General features: G+C 34.9%; 1 protein-coding gene and 1 long non-coding RNA gene across 3 annotated transcripts in view; one reads left to right on the top strand and one right to left on the bottom strand.

Moving 5' to 3' along the window:
* mdu (mitotic spindle positioning protein meduse) overlaps positions 1-1,501 on the top strand; it is a 91,818-nt gene extending 90,317 nt beyond the window's left edge. For both annotated transcript variants that reach the window (XM_073972370.1, XM_073972369.1), the window contains 2 exons: positions 545-664; positions 737-1,501. In XM_073972370.1, coding sequence (XP_073828471.1) covers positions 545-664; positions 737-899 — 283 coding nt within the window. In that variant the 3' untranslated portion in view covers positions 900-1,501. The remainder of the gene's footprint in view (positions 1-544; positions 665-736) is intronic.
* Positions 1,502-9,280: 7,779 nt separating this feature from the next.
* LOC141399640 (uncharacterized) lies at positions 9,281-9,671 on the bottom strand. Its single transcript, XR_012411891.1, has 2 exons — positions 9,371-9,671; positions 9,281-9,311 (listed from the first exon to the last, which is right to left on the bottom strand). It is a non-coding gene; the product is annotated as an uncharacterized lncRNA (long non-coding RNA).
* Between the last annotated feature and the right edge of the window lie 6,468 nt (positions 9,672-16,139).

Below are 16,139 nucleotides of genomic sequence, written 5' to 3'. Positions count from 1 at the left end.
CCTCTATATAGGACTTATATTCTATATAAGACCCCTACATGGGCCTCCTATTCTGAAGAAGATCCCCACAGAGGACTTATATTCTCCGACAGACCCCTACAGAGGACTTATATTCCATATTAGGCCCCTACAGAGGGCTTCTTTTTTAAGAAGGCTTCTATAGAAGCTCGCTAGAAGGACTTTCTATTCTATAGAACACCCCTAGGGAGGCCCATAGAGGTCTTCTATGGAAATATGAGTGACCCTAGGGATATTTTATAGAATAGAATGCCTTCATGGGGTCTTCTATGAAAAAAATACCTTCGTAAGGGTCATCTAAAGGTTATAAGGTCCACATAGAGATCTTTCTTCTATCCACAAAAGTCCTCCTGAGGGTCATCTATCCACAGAAGACGTCCTACTGAATACCATATTAGAAATCTTTCTGGCGATTATATCCATAGATTACCTCTTAGGAATTTTTGTTCATCGAATCCTTAATGTGGGCCCTCATTTGGGTTCAGTTCTTTTCTGATTTCATTTTTTATTTTATGCTCTCTTCCAGATTGGCTGATTCTGACAGCGACGATTCAGAAGTGGAACACTGTTATGGTCCTGGTAAATTGCGTGCTGCCAAATCCATAGGCGATATGTGTGATGCTGCTCACAACAGCAGTTCCAACAGGTATAAAAACCTATCCCCAGCAATTTTCACCTCTTCATTAATATTTCTCCCTCTCTCTCTCTCGTGCTTTAGCATCTCACCCATACCCGATTACGATAAACAACAACAACGTGGTGGCGGTGGTATGCGACCAGCTGTATCCTTGGCCCAACTATGTGAGATGGATCCCGAAGAAACACCCTCATCCAAAGGTCTTATAGCCCAATGGGAAAATCTTATACAACAAAATGCCTAAGAAAAAGGAGCAAATGGTGATGAAAAAGCAGACAATGTTAAATCCTAGAAGGAATTCCTAACAACTATTCACATGTTTCTTATTTTGTTGTTGTTTAAGCGTAATTTATTGAAAAATTGTATTAGAAAAAGAAAAAAAAAAAACAATCCACAGATCTGGCATCTTTAGGAAGTGTCATGGAGATTTTTTAAAGGAACATTATGACAAGGCCAAAAAGCACAAGCTTTAGTTTTGGCCCATAAAATTTCTTTAAATCACTTGGAAAAAAAGTCAACCAGAGCTGGCATTCTAAACTATTTTTAAAAACAATTTTTTAGTATTTAATTTATCTACCGTTGTGTATTTTCTTCATTTGGCCGCAGGCCTTCTCAAAAGGTTGCTGCCATAATGATGTTTACTTCTTTACCTTATTTTTTGTTAAAAATTCTTATATTTTCTTTGTTTTTTTCTCTTTTAATTTTTAAAAATTATACATTCCGATTATATATATTTTTTATTAATTATATTATAAATAATTACTATTATAAATTATATATACACAAAAACAAAATTGTATTTATCAACGAAATGATGAGCTTGCCTTTATGAAGCCTTGAATTACTTACTACTGCTTTGATATATTTACTTATGTAATTATAAATATTACAAAAAAAAAAGATTCAAAAAGATTCTACTCTCTATTGTATATAATATTTCGGATTACAATAAAAACAATTATACATACTACTTATTTCGAAACAAAAGTCCAGAATGTTTTTTTAAATCGAAATTCTAGGATAACAGTTCGATTTTTCGCTTATAAGAGGTTCTGCAGAGCTAGCTTTTTGCAGTAGACATATTTCTGTTTGAGAACAGGAGAGAATATAGCAAAATACATATTAAGGAGATTACTTGTGGTCTCAGCTCAACTCTTACCAATGGAGTTCTCTGTTATCACACCGTCTATCGGATTTTCACTTCCATTTAACCTGGCATGTAAGAAAGGTGTTGATATTGGGCACCCAAAGAGATTTTTAATTTGACATAAGCCACATCGGACGTTCTTAGAGTACCACATTTACACGATAGTTGTTTATGGCATCTGCGACTGCAAGAGTGTGAATGCTATTCAAACTTACTTGATAGGTTTGCAGATTTAAAGGTTCTCTCTAGTAACGTTGGATTTTTTCCCTATATGAAAATTCCTCATGAAAAGCCGGGTCCTATCCACCATTTGGTTATTATGATGGGAATAACACCTGGGCAAGTCATGGTAGAACAAATACAAGGTAAAGTTAATACTACAACAAATACAACTCGAACAACAACCACATAGGAATTTGTTTTTGTTTGTAAACCTTAGTGTCAACGTAAATGTAAACAAAACAAGGAAATGTCTATAAATTATTGGAATTTAAAAAACTAATAATTTTTCACATTTGATTGAATATTTTGGAAAACATGAATGAAAACTCGTTAGATTTTCAATTTGAATGTTTCCATATCATTCCACTAAATGCATAATTTCTCGCAGAAAGTAGAATACTTGCAAAAATGTTTCGGGTCGCTGGTAATTCATTGAAAAAAGAGAAGATGTTTCAATCATTTGCTTTTGAAAACAAAAAGCACATGTTTATTAGGGCTTTATTCTTTTCAAGTTTAAGAACATACCACACATATTAACAAATATTGTACCGCCTCTATAAGCGGTGTTTTAGTGTGCGGCATGTCGTTCGGACCTGGAGGAGGTTACATGTCAATGATATGAAGCCGTCTTTATGGGAAATAGTTTTTTGTTTTCTGATGAATAAATTTGCTCTCAAAAATATATATCCCTAATATAAATCGAACATAGAAATAAATACATAAAATGTCGAATGGAATTTGACACTAACACTACAACCCAGTTCAGTCAGTTGGGTATTGCTGCTACCTTTTCTTGTTCTACCATGTGGGCAAGTATTGCAACGAAAGAATGCCATGTTTTTACCGTACCGGAAGAACCTTTGTCTCATCAATGAAGACATGAGTAGACACCATATGGCAGTTCTCAGGGCGTCGTTCTAGCAGTTTTGAATATTTTCCATCGCGCTGCGTTTATATTCGCGAACCACACTGGCGCCGCATAGCATTTCACGACCTATCGTTTTGTGTATATGTGGTAAACAAGGTTTCTTCGTCTGCACCCCAAGTGCTCCCGGCTAGGGACTTGAGAACATTGTTCCTACATCTCAGTTTATCGCAGATAGCTGTAACATGCACGGACGACGTGAACGTGCTGTCGAATGTAACCCCTAGAATCATGGGGTAGTTAGTGAGTGGTCGGAATTCGGTTACCATCGATCAGAACATTCAACTCAGTGCTCATCTCCGCAGTCCATGTGGTGAATAGAGTGGCCGTAGGTTCTGTGGTGAATATTTGCATATTTTCTGCGTTGAAAAATGTATAAGATCGATCAAAAGGGAGCTCAGTCTTTCACTACCTTGGGGAATTCCATATTTCAAGCTACTGGGCTTGGCCGGAGTGCTGTCTGCTCGATGTCCCCAAACAGCGTGGAGTGCTTGACAGTATCAAAGGATTTTCATAAGTCAAGCGCCACCATCACTGATCTATCACACGGCTTGTACTGGTTGAGTCCTCGACTAATATATGTGGAGAACGCGTGCAGCGCTGTTGTAGTGCTGTACTGCTTACGGAACCCATGTTGATGATCCGCAACTAGATACCTATTTCTGATGCGTCCTCCCCAGCATCAGAAATAGCTATCCAAGCCTCAAGGGTCTTTGCTACGTGCGACAAAAGCGAAATCGGTATGTATGATTCACCTTTGCTGGAATCATTACCTACCTTCAGTAGCGGGACAACTCCCGACTCACCCAGCTGTTTCAGCATTACCGTAAAGAAACCATCAGGACCCAACGCTTTGGATGATTTAGCGTTCCTGGTGACATTCACAACTCATCCATTGGAAATTGTTGTGGTTCATCCTCGGCAGGAAGAGATCTAAAGGCCTGGGTACATAAGCTACCTCGCCAGATTGGCTTGCTTTCCTGCTTCAGTTCTGACATAATAAAAAAAAAAAGAATAAAGAGGCAACTTATGTACCCAGGCCTTAATGCGACGTAGTACTCTTCTCTTCGCCCTGTCACCCTCGACGTGCTCGACAAATTGTCGATTAAAATAATTTATGCACATCTTCGGATTAGTTAGCATAGGGTCGCCAAATTTGGCAAAAATTCTACACAATTCCCTAATGTTCCGCCTATGCTCACCGACCAACCTGTTAACTTACAGTGTATCAGCTCCCTGACTTTGGTTCATTGGGGTGGGTTCAACGAAGCTCAACACGCACATTTGCTATTCCCCTGGCCTCTGCTGCTGCAGAAATTATGTTTTGCAGGAACGTCATTTCCACTACCGAAACATTAGAAGAACATCTCCTAAACTTGCTTTCCCATGATTGATGAACATGTGTCAGAGGCAGCGTTGCTGAAAGTTTTTGATCGGAAATCGTCAAATCGTCAAGAAAATTTGGAAAATCTTCAACATGTTCCAAACTAAATTTGGATATCTTTTAATGTGATTTGTCGCTGATAGTTATGTCAATGTGGCCGACTACGTAGTATACATACACAACATACAGGAATAAATAAATCTGCAAAATCTGCCTTAAATACCTCTATAAAAGTAGCTTTAGTAATGCAGCAATGTAAAATGAAATTTAATCAAAATGAAAATTTACAGCTGATTTAATTCGAAGGTGAGCCATATACCATCAAAAAACTTATAATCCTAAGATTCCGTTGTCCTCAAAAAATACAAATGAAAACCAGATACCTAAAAAACATTAAAAAACTCATAAAATCGAGTTTGATACATTTATGGTATGTCTCCCAAAACGATTCGAATTCAAATTCGTTCGAATTACTACCAAAATCATGTTATTGTAGACAATTTTTGTTTGATCGAAAACAAAAATGTATAAAGTATTTTTCAAAAATCTGAAGTTTAGTTGTAGTTCGAACGAATTTGAATTCGAATCGTCTTAGTGAAACAGGCCATTATTCTTTAAGGACTTTCGTGAAAGTTATCATGTTTTAGTTGTATTTTTGGCTCACTTGAATAATCGTCATTTTAGGTCATAAAATATTCAAATCGTCGTTTTTCAATTTTGTGTGAAAAAATCGTCAAAATTCAGCAACACTAGTCAGAGGTCGTCTATAGAATTAACGATTTTAAGGGAAAGAAGAGCTCGTTAGGTGTCTTCTATAGAATAGAAGACCTCTTAAGGGGTTATGGCCACTTACTGAGCACGAAAAATGAAATTTTTCATGATTTTTCTACAAGAAATCTACCGAATTTTTTTAGAAACTTTTGTTTTAATCTGATAGATCACACCTTGAGCTACTATCAGATTTTTTTGTTGAAAAATATTGCACAGTGTTCTGACAAATGGCCTCATACGAAACACTGCAGTTTACAGTGTCTACTGTATCTCGAAAACGAATAAACCGATCAGCATATTTTTTGTGGGATCATTAAGAACCTAATAATCTCGTACTTAAGCGAAAGGGAATTAAAATATTCATTTAAAAAATGGCAGTTTTTTCGCCATTAATCCGTCCAAATTTTTTTAAAGTCTCTCGCTTAAGTAAACGCTTTTAATATGTATAATAACCTCACAAAAACATTCGAAGATCGGATCATCCATTTTTGAGCTACAGTGGGCACCGCATTCAAAAATGGCATTTCGAGAAAACCACGTTTAAAACTTTGATGTTACTTACTTTCCCTTTCGAATACTATGTTTACATGTACGAAATCCACCCGATTTCAACTGTCAATTCCTTTGCCTATACGTCAAATGAAAACTCATCTGAAATCGACTGGATTTCATTTGACGTTTGAGCAATGGAATTTGCAGTTGAAATTGAGTGGATTTCGTAAATGTAAACCAAGAATAACGCTCATATGTATCTCAGCTAAGTTTTGTTCCATTGACTCGAATTTTTTTGCGACATATTCTATTCCACCTGTACTATAAAAGGAACCAATAAAAGAATTTTCGTTTTTGTAAAATTTTTAAGTGATCATGACCCCTTAAGGTGCTTCTAGGGAATAGAAAATCTCCCTTTGGTGTTTTCTAGGTAATAGAATACACTTGAAGAGGAAAAAGGCTCTAATAGGGAATATAAGTACTCTCATATGTCTTCTAGGCAATAGAAGATCCGTTCTAGACACCTGTAGTGGAATTATGTAACTCATTTTTCGGGTTACCGACAAAAATCGGTAAAATTGAAATACTTATAATTTCGGCAATTAAGGAAATTTTTCGGTAAATTAACAACCAAAATAAAGCTGTCGCTAATTCCTACCGATAGCAAAAGTGTTGTCAAGTTTTTGTGGCACTTTTCATTCATAATTTTGCGTTTTAATTTTACCGACTTTTGTCGGTGACTCAAAAAATGAGTTACAGAATTCCACTACTGGAGAGGAAAAGAAGACCTCTTTAGTGGTCTTCTAGGGAATAGAGAATCCCTTTAGTTGCTATATATAGAATAGGGAGATGGACTGAACTAAGGCAAACGACGCTTTGCCAGATGACATCATTTGTCAGACTTTGGCACTCTTCGCTAGTTCTAGTAGGAGCGTCCTCATTGACCTTGCAAAACGTACAGCTATCAATCTGCTCAAGCAGCGCTATACCCCGTTGTGCATTACTTAACACCGAATGGCACAACTCATGATAAACATTAATGCATTAAGGCCAGTTGGTTATGACCATTCTATAAGTTGGATTAAAGCTATTTATAGGCCTGACTGCTACCCCCATATATTCTTTGTACGGGTCATTAGAGACAGGATTAAGCGATATAGGTCTGTATTGAATATACTAATGCAACAGTAAAACTAGTCTCCCTCCACTTCTGCTAGTGCGATCCTTTCTCAGTACGTTACAACCATCTGAAAGTTGTAAGCTGTATTTATTTGTTGAGCTTGATTATCTGCAATGCCGCGACCATGTTTTTTTCCGATTCACAAAGTTTACTATATCTATGATCTTACCTCGGAGCCCATTGAAATTAAATTGCAAGAGGGATGCATTTTTAGGGATTGAAAGAGCAACGATCGGTGTTAAGTGCTCCGTATGTTGCTCTAGGGGGGCGGAGGGTATGGTTGTGTTTCGTATTCTGATGACGACTAACTGGGGCCTGTGTTCACGCAGCCTGTATCAATGCAGCACCTGTCGTAGTCCCTCAGATGGACGAGTCCAGAGAAAACCCTGAGATGCATTCCCAGCTAACTATTTTTTCCGATTGCTCAGAATTCCGATTTTTTTTTTCTGAGATTTTTTGAATATATATTTTTTTTAGAAATTTGCCGATTTCACTCATTTTTTCTTAGAAATTTTACCGATTTTCCAGTTTTTTAAATTTCTGCACATTTTTTGAAGTATCTTAAGAATCTTCGTTCCGATTTCTAATCGATTTTCTAAGGGATGTTTTTGTTTGGTTGTTGAAAAAAACAAAGTTATTGGTTATGAAATTCGCATATACAATTTTTAGTATTTTTAATATAAATGCAACATGTAATAATTAAAGCTAGTGTTGATAGCTTCAAGTTACACGTGCACATTGTTCTACTATTAATCACCAAATGTTAACAACAGGAAAAATCATTAGAACGTTTGAAATTTAGAGTCTTTCATAAATAGCGTATTAAAAGAAAATTGTGTCTGAGTAGGGTTTGTTGTGTGTTGTGTCAATATCAAAGGCGTCAGCTCCTAAGAATTTTTTCAGAAAATCTAAATTATTCTTCTATTTTTTCAGAATTTCTTTCCTAATTTGGACCGATATTCTTAAGGAAATCTAAATTTTCCACCGAATTTTCCAGATTTTTTTCGAATTCTAACCGAATTCTGTCAGAAAATCTGATTTTTCTCCGAATTTTCAAAGAATTTAACTTCGAATTGCAAAACTCTAATATTTTTTAGAGTTTCCTTAGAATATTCTTTCCGAATTCGGTGACCATGTCCATACAACATTCGTACCGAATTCGGCATCAGAAAATTTTCAGGAAATCAGGAAATTTTTTCAGAAATTATGTCCGAATTCGAAATGAATTCGAAACAAAATGTTAGCTGGGCTCCCTCCCAATTTATAGTATATATCTCACTATATAGTATATCTCACCCAAGCTAGAGTGTGTTGGATGTGATAAACAGTGCACATCCACATTGGTCCTGGGGTTTCCTCCGTCCCGGCATGAACCAAAAGAGACAGGAATATCCATTCCTACATATGATGTTCCCAACACAGAAGAAAACGATAAAAAGTACAAACATATGTTCACTGTGGTGGTAGCCGCTTGCCGTTGTGTGGTACCGTCGTGCCGACCTCTGTTGCATATTTAATCAATTTTTATTTGATTTGAGGTGAACCTTCTGCGGCGAGCAATCCTGCCGGTGTCGATTTCTCGATTGGGTTCTGCAGTTTTAGAAATGTTTGCTAAGAGATCGAGAATCCTTTGAAATAATTCTTGGGAATCAAGTCATATCAGCTGTGTTCCTTTACTTACCTGAGGTTACCATTTTTAACCTGCAAGCGTTCCTTAACGCCAAAAAGTGGTAAAACTGGCAGCAATTTTTAAGAGAATGATAGAGAGCGCATATGCCTTTCTTTTCTACCACAGGCTACCAGACAAATTTCTGCAGGTAAAAAATGGTAGAATTGATTTTTCGACTTTTGTTTGACGATTATTTCACAATGAAGAAAAAATGGACGAAAACCAGAAGAAAAAGTCGAACGCTGGCAAAACTAAATCATGGTTTAATAGGAAGGTTAGCTAAAGCTTTGTGTTAATTTAAATTGTTTCAATATACCCATACTGTGTATGTGTGTGTTGTTTTTGAATAATATGCCAAACAACCCAACATACCAAAAAAGCTTGAGAATTATATTATAATAAGCTTGCCAACATAAGCCTTAAGCTTATAAAAGACTTGAGAAATCAGTTGTTAAAAGCTTATGTCATAATTGTAGAAAAATCGAAACGGAACCCTTGTTTATAAGCTTACCCTTGTAATTGTAGAACAAGCTTATGCAATTAATATTATCTTAAGCTTACCCTTGTAATAGTAAAACAAGCTTACATATATTTTTTTTAATTTTTTATTAAAATTTTATAAATTCAGTTCATATTTTGAGATTTAGTTATAAATTAACAAAGTGTGTAGTGTATTTTATCATTGTTATTTTTTATTTTAAATTTAAATTTTTAATTTAAATTTATAGTGATTTAAGTTTTCACTCTATGATATAATTAAAATAATTATATTTACAGTTACGTTTTTTGGTTTTATAATTGTTTCGCATCTTTATACGATTTTTCGCGAACCGTCTTAAATGAATGTGTCGTTGGAGTTGCGGCATCTATAAAAAGTAGAAATTTAGTGATAATTTTTTCAGTTAAATTTGTAAATTGAACTTACTTTATATAGCCGTTCTTGTGCAATAGTTGTGCGCCTTGCACTCTGTATGCACGGTTTCGATTCTCAGGTCGGGCAAAAACATCATCAACATCACTCTCCAACGGTGGCAAAATATCCCTCAGCGTAATGTAGACGACATTTCCTGATCAACCATGAAAAACTTTTATACAAGTGGTGTCGTAAAACACCCCCTTCAGCGCCCTTCAGCGATAACAGTTGGTCCCATATAATTAAGCCAATATGAAGCGGCGTGCACTGATTGATATGAGATAAATCACCCTATTAGGGGATGTGTATGTGAACATATGTATGAATGTCAATTATATAATTATTAAAATTTTCATCACTTTCACTTTGTTCGCATTCACTTCTACTTTCATCACAACCGCTATTTATGTCACCAATCCTGAAAACTTCTTCGGATTCGTAATTTTTTGGTTTCTAAGAATTCAACCGAACTTCTTCATTGACTTTTTTGTCTTTCAACACTTTTTATATTTCTTGGCATTGCAATTATATTTTAGCACAACACGGATATTTATTTGTTAACACAACGCAGATATACATATAATTACATAAAAACTAAAAGATCACAAAAAAAGTTTCTACAAAAACTAATTTATCAACAAATGTCAATTAACAAAATACTTTCCAGGCAGACAAAGACATAAATACAACTAAGACTAGACAAAATGCATGCAACAAAAAAATGTTTACGAAACTTTGTATAGAAACATTACCCTTAACAGGTTGCAGTTAATTCAAAATCGCAACCAAGGAGGAACATTTCATGTAATGGTATCAGAAACGAAATTTATGAATTCAAGGATCTATTCAAGAATAAATCTATGTCAATTGGATCGTTAAATTCGGTTAAATACGTAAAAATGTATAAAAGAAAAAAATGTTATATCACCATATCGTGATATAACATTATGTTAAATTCAAAACCCATTCACTGAAGAATGATAGCAAACAAAATGTCTTATCTTGTTGTATTTATGTCTTTGAGGCAGACTTAAGAAAAGTTTGTTCATGTAATAGTATTTCAAGCATTGTTAAAAATTGATTGTGAATTTTCTATGTTTATAATATTATTCTCAAGTCCTATTATTTTTTATTTTTATTTGGTATGTTGGGAATTTTTAAAACAATCGAATTCAATGATTTTTATAATTGTTTTTAGAACATTTGTATGGAAGAAATCCGTCAGCTTTGCATTGAAACAATCATTTCATCATATCCACAATTCGATTATGTGGAGAAACTTTGACACTTCATTAATTTTTCGCTTTTTTATAAAATGCTCAAAAAATGTATTGTAAACAAACCCAACTGTTGCTTTTGTATTTACTAATTTTGAAGTTTTAGGAATTCAGGAAAAACATGGGTTTTATAGATTGTTTTCATTTAAACCTACCTCTTTACTTATACCATGAACTAAATTAAAAACTGTGAAATCAAAGACATTGCTACAAGATCTACCATTTTTCCGTTCCTTTACTTTTCTGGTAAAAATGTTCATGAGAGAACAATTTTGACACTTTTCTCTTTTACCACTTTCACCATTAAAAAAAGGAGCAAAGCTATCATTAACCACTTATGTCGACTTATTAAGTGTATCACCGATTTTCCGACTGGTTTTTTAATTCTCACTGTTATTTTAACCACCATATCACTTCTAAGAGGAATAATAGACGATCTGGTTTGAAATAATGAAGAAATAACCAAAATTAAAATGGACCAATTTAAAAAAAATTACCAAATGCCCAAGCAACGTTTATACTCGAAAAATGGCTACGCTAAAACTGTGGTAGAGCTTAAGCTTTTATAAAGCTTTCATTTTAAGAAAAAGCTTTGTGTCTATTAAATTCACCACTTTCCGTGAACCATAAACTAATGAATCGTATAGACAAAGAGATTGTAGTGTGTTTCTTTTTTTACAGGTGTCGCCACTACGGAAAGTGCTTCAACTTTTCACTCAATTGTACAATGTTTTGGGGTAAATTGCAATTCTTCTTCTTTATTTGCGAATCCGATATTCGGATGTAAAGCGATCATACAATATTATTGTTTACATGTTTTAAAATGAATTTCAAATATAGATATTATCTAGTTGTACGTAAGTTCGCGATTTTTAGCAGCATTTAGTAAGTTGGTTTCATCTCTGTATCCCATCCAGTCTTGAATGTTTTTTAACCAATATATCTCTCTCCTTTTTTATAATATTTTGGAGAAATTTGCATTTCTCATTACACGTTCGACAGTCTCGTTCTTTATTTGTAGTGTTGTATCAAGAATCAAATCGTTTCTACTGACAACCATATATTTTGTCTTTTTATACCCTCCACCATAGTATGGAGGGTATATTAAGTTTGTTTTTCCGTTTGTAACGCATTGAAATAATCGTTTGCGACCCCATAAAGTATATATATTCTTGATCAGCGTAAAATTCACTCTAGCATCCACAAAAATGGAGATAGGACGCTGAAATTTTGGGAAGATGCGTCTTTTGTTAAGGTTAAGTTCGATGATGGGCAATATCGGTCCACGTTTTGGTATAGCCCCCATATAACGGTACCTCCCGATTTGAGGTATTTTGAAGTTTTTAGTCACATTTTCAAACCCTCAATTTAATTTGACTTTTGAGGTTCTCTGCAGTTACAAAACTTTTCCACCAAAAATTATAAAGATAGGTTGACACTTTGATAAAGTCCCGTAGGTGGTACCTTTCACCTGGCTGAACACATTTTTTAGATTAGATTTGATAATTAAGACAATTGGTGTATCTATCCATGGTCGAAATTTTTTTCCACCTAAAATTGTGAAAGGACACTAATTATTCCATTATAATTAAGACTATTTTATGGTGGATGGTATAAAAAGTTCGGCCCGGCCGAACTTAACGACTTTTTACTTGTTTATATTTTTACTGAGACCATATACATATTTCGCTTGTGTGTGTCAGTTTGTGTACGAGTTTTTTTTGTAAATTAGATATACTGCTAGCAAGTATGGTGGTATCATCGGCGTATCGTATATTATTTATCATTTTGCGTACATTTTTATGCCCATGCGTTCTTTTTCAATTAATTCACGAAATATTGGATGGGAGTATAAATTGAAGAGGAGGGGTGATAATATGTATCCTTGTCTAGCACCTTTGGATATGAGAACTTCGTCTGTGAATTCGCCGTTTATTTCAAGTCTCGCCGTCTGGTTCCAATATAAACTGCTTATGCATCTAATTTCCTTTACTGCAATTCCAATATCTCTCAGTATGTTAATCATTTTATCATATTGGACAGTGTCGAATGCCATTTCGTAGTCTATGAAGCATATGAACACCTTCTTATGAACGTCTCTACATTTTTGAACAAGTACTTGAAGAGATAATAGAGCTTCCCGGGTACCCATACCTTCTTTAGGATTCTCCCATAGCAATTTCACATTTAGAGTATATTCTCGTGTGTATTATTCGTAGAAAGATTTTTAAAATATAACACATGAGACTATTAATCTGTATTCACAGCATTTTTTTGCATTCGACTTTTTGGTATCGGTATAAAAGTTGATATTAGCCAATCGTTTGGGTAATGACCTGTGTCATATATATAGTTAAACAGAATGGCGTATTCCATTTCTGATTTAGTGATGGGGTTTCCAGATAGATTTTTTTTTTTTTTTTTTTATTTTTTTTATTTATTTATTGAATGCCTACACAACAAGAAAATGATCTTATAGTTTTTTTTTTTTTTTTTTTTTTTTTTTTTTTTTTTTTTTTTTTTTTTTTCTTTGATAATTTGATGTTACATTGATATTAAATGAATGACAAGTTTTTTCTTAAAATTGAACGCGTTGCTGATGGTTTGAAGTTCGTATGGTAGTGTATTCCAAAGACGTATTGTATTTATGAAGAACTGTCTGTCAGAAACACGATTTCGTTGCTTAAATGGTACTATCCTTTTACCTCTAATAGATCGATTAAACCTTAGTTTGCCGTATAGATATACAGGTTTTTTTTTAGTAATGATTTTCAATCCATATACATAACGAATGATGTTATTGAATGCAACATTTAATTTCCGTTTACTCCGTGACTCACAGTTACTGAAGAGTTCGCATCCATATATTAGTCCTGGGACAAGGAAAGTTTTTGCAAGCAGAACACGTACATTGAATGGTGTGAATGATTGGGTGATCCATAGTGTTCGCAGTTTAGCGTAAGTTTGACCAACAACCACATTCACATGATTGGACCATGTCAGTGAACTGTTAAATATAACACCTAGGTTCTTTGCTTCGGAGACTATAGTTATTTTTTGATTATTAATAAAGACATCAGGAGTTCTTATTGAGATTTTTTTGTTTTTATGGATGACTAAACATTTGGATTTCTGGGGATTTAACAGCAAACCATTAGCAGTAGCCCACTTGTATACTCTCGAAAGATCTTCATTTAGTTTATCAAAACAATCACTAATATTATCGATAGAACCGCTTCGATAGATTTGCACGTCATCAGCATACAAGACAATTTGACTGTGTACCAATTGATTTGGGAGGTCATTTGCGTACATAGAAAACAAAAGAGGTCCCATTATTGACCCTTGTGGAACTCCCTTTGTTAGTTGTACTGGAACAGATATATTATTTCCAACACAGACAGATTGATAACGGTTGTTAATATACGATTTAATTAATTTTATAGCAGTTTGACTGAAGTTAAAGAATGTTTGGAGTTTCATACATAATATCCGATGATCAACAGAATCAAATGCTTTGGAATGATCGAGAAGTACTAAAGCACATACCTTGTTATCATCTATATCTGCCCGAATGGATTCTGAAACTTCAATCAAAGCACTAACGCAGCTGTTATCAGCACGGAAACCAGTCTGCCTTTCCGATAGCAAAGACTCGAAGTTGAGATAATCCGACATTTGTTTATGTAAAATTTTTTCGAATACTTTAGATAGATAGCATAAGATGGAAATTGGACGGAATTCAGTACTAGATTTTGGGATAGGAATAATTTTCGCGTGCTTCCAAATGGTCGGATAGGAACTAGAACACAGAATAGTGTTAAAAAGATGCGTTATATAAGGAAGAATTTGAGGAAGAATAATACGTATGAATCTGGGGTCAATGTCGTCAAGACCTGTAGCATTCGACTTTACTTTTGTAAAGCTAATAAAAACTTCTTCATTGCTTACACATCTGAACTCAAATCCTCTGTCAATTCTAAAGCTATCTTCAGGCAAAGAGTTATAATCGTAGAAAGATGTGTCTGAAGGTAGTGTTGGTATGTTAGCGAAAGATTTGTTAAGCTCATCTATATCACCGTTGAGTTGGTATATTGAGCGTCTATCATCGTTAAATAGTTGTTCAATATAGTTTTTCCATGTATTCTTTATATGTACTGTCTCAAAAATTGGTTGATTGTTATTATCCATCAGTAGTGTTGGCGATGTTCTCCTATATATCCCAGCGGCTTCTTTTAACTTTTTATGTAAATTAAAATCGTCATGTATGTGTTGCAAATGTTCGATCTCTTGACATTTTTGATTGAGCAGGGAATTTTTGGCAGCTCTGGTTGCCGTGCGAATCTCTTTATTGATCTCCCAATAGCGTTCGTAATTAACATTTTTATATTTTCTTCCATGGCAGAATAAGAAGGTAATCTCATTTCAAAAAACCGTCCTTGAGCTGTCAAATACAACCATGCGTTCGAAACAATATGAAAGTTGTTGTTGTTGTGTACAACAATAACAACATATTGTTTGTTTACGTTCTTTTAATATTTGTGTACATAATTTTATAGAACAGAAAAAAATATTTTCGTAATTTTATCAAAAATCATCAAGAAAATAACTGCCCACAAAACAAACGGACATCGCGGTCAATGTAGATATCAAAATTATGTTAAAGTTCGGTAAAAAGCAGAAATTTTTTGATTTTCTATTTCTCGAAATTGATTTGTGAAATACAACGTGAAAACGTTTTGACTTGAAGGTTTTTCGTGTTATTGCAGAACTTAGACAACGTAAGGCCACTGATCCAGTGAACAATGCACAAATCGAGGAAACGAGCATTTATTTGGCAGCAGTGATGTCGTCAACCCAGCATCTAATCTATGCACCAACAACAACCAATTGATGCGTGTTTACATAACGCTTATAGCAACCACGCCGGTAAGTAATTGGGTTGGAGCGATGATAAATGGGTTTATATCAGACGTGACCAAAAAGAGAACAGCCCAAAATGTGAATGTATTCAAACTATTGGCAACTTATGACTGTGTGTTAGTGTGTTTTTATGCACGCACGCTACAAAACAAAAACAAATCAAAACATTATCTCTTTTTCGTACGCTCTTTCTATGCATTCGGGTCGTATGTGTGTAAATTGCCGAAAACCTTCGGCACCGCTGTGTCAAAGAAGAACACATTTGGTTTATATTCATATATTGAATGTGTGCTCCGGGTGCCATCGTGGTGCAATGGTATGCACGCCCGCCTTGCACGCAGAAGGTCGGTGGTTCGATTCCCCGGCCAGGCAACATCAAACATTTTTCAACGGTGGCAAAATACCCCTCAGTAATGTTGGCGACATTTCCTGAGTATTTCAGCCTTGAAAAACTTCTCCACAAGTGGTGTCTTATGACACGCCGTTCGGACTCGGCGATAAACAGTAGGTCCCGTATCATTGAGCTAAATATGAATCGGGGTGCACTCATTGATATGAGAGAAGTCTCCCTTGTCCCGTAT

Source organism: Musca autumnalis, unplaced genomic scaffold, assembly GCF_047663935.1.
Source record: "Musca autumnalis isolate F117 unplaced genomic scaffold, ASM4766393v1 scaffold_3, whole genome shotgun sequence".
Taxonomy (NCBI): domain Eukaryota; kingdom Metazoa; phylum Arthropoda; class Insecta; order Diptera; family Muscidae; genus Musca; species Musca autumnalis.
The sequence above is the reverse complement of the archived record's forward strand: the minus strand, read 5'-3'. Positions and strand labels throughout refer to the sequence as shown.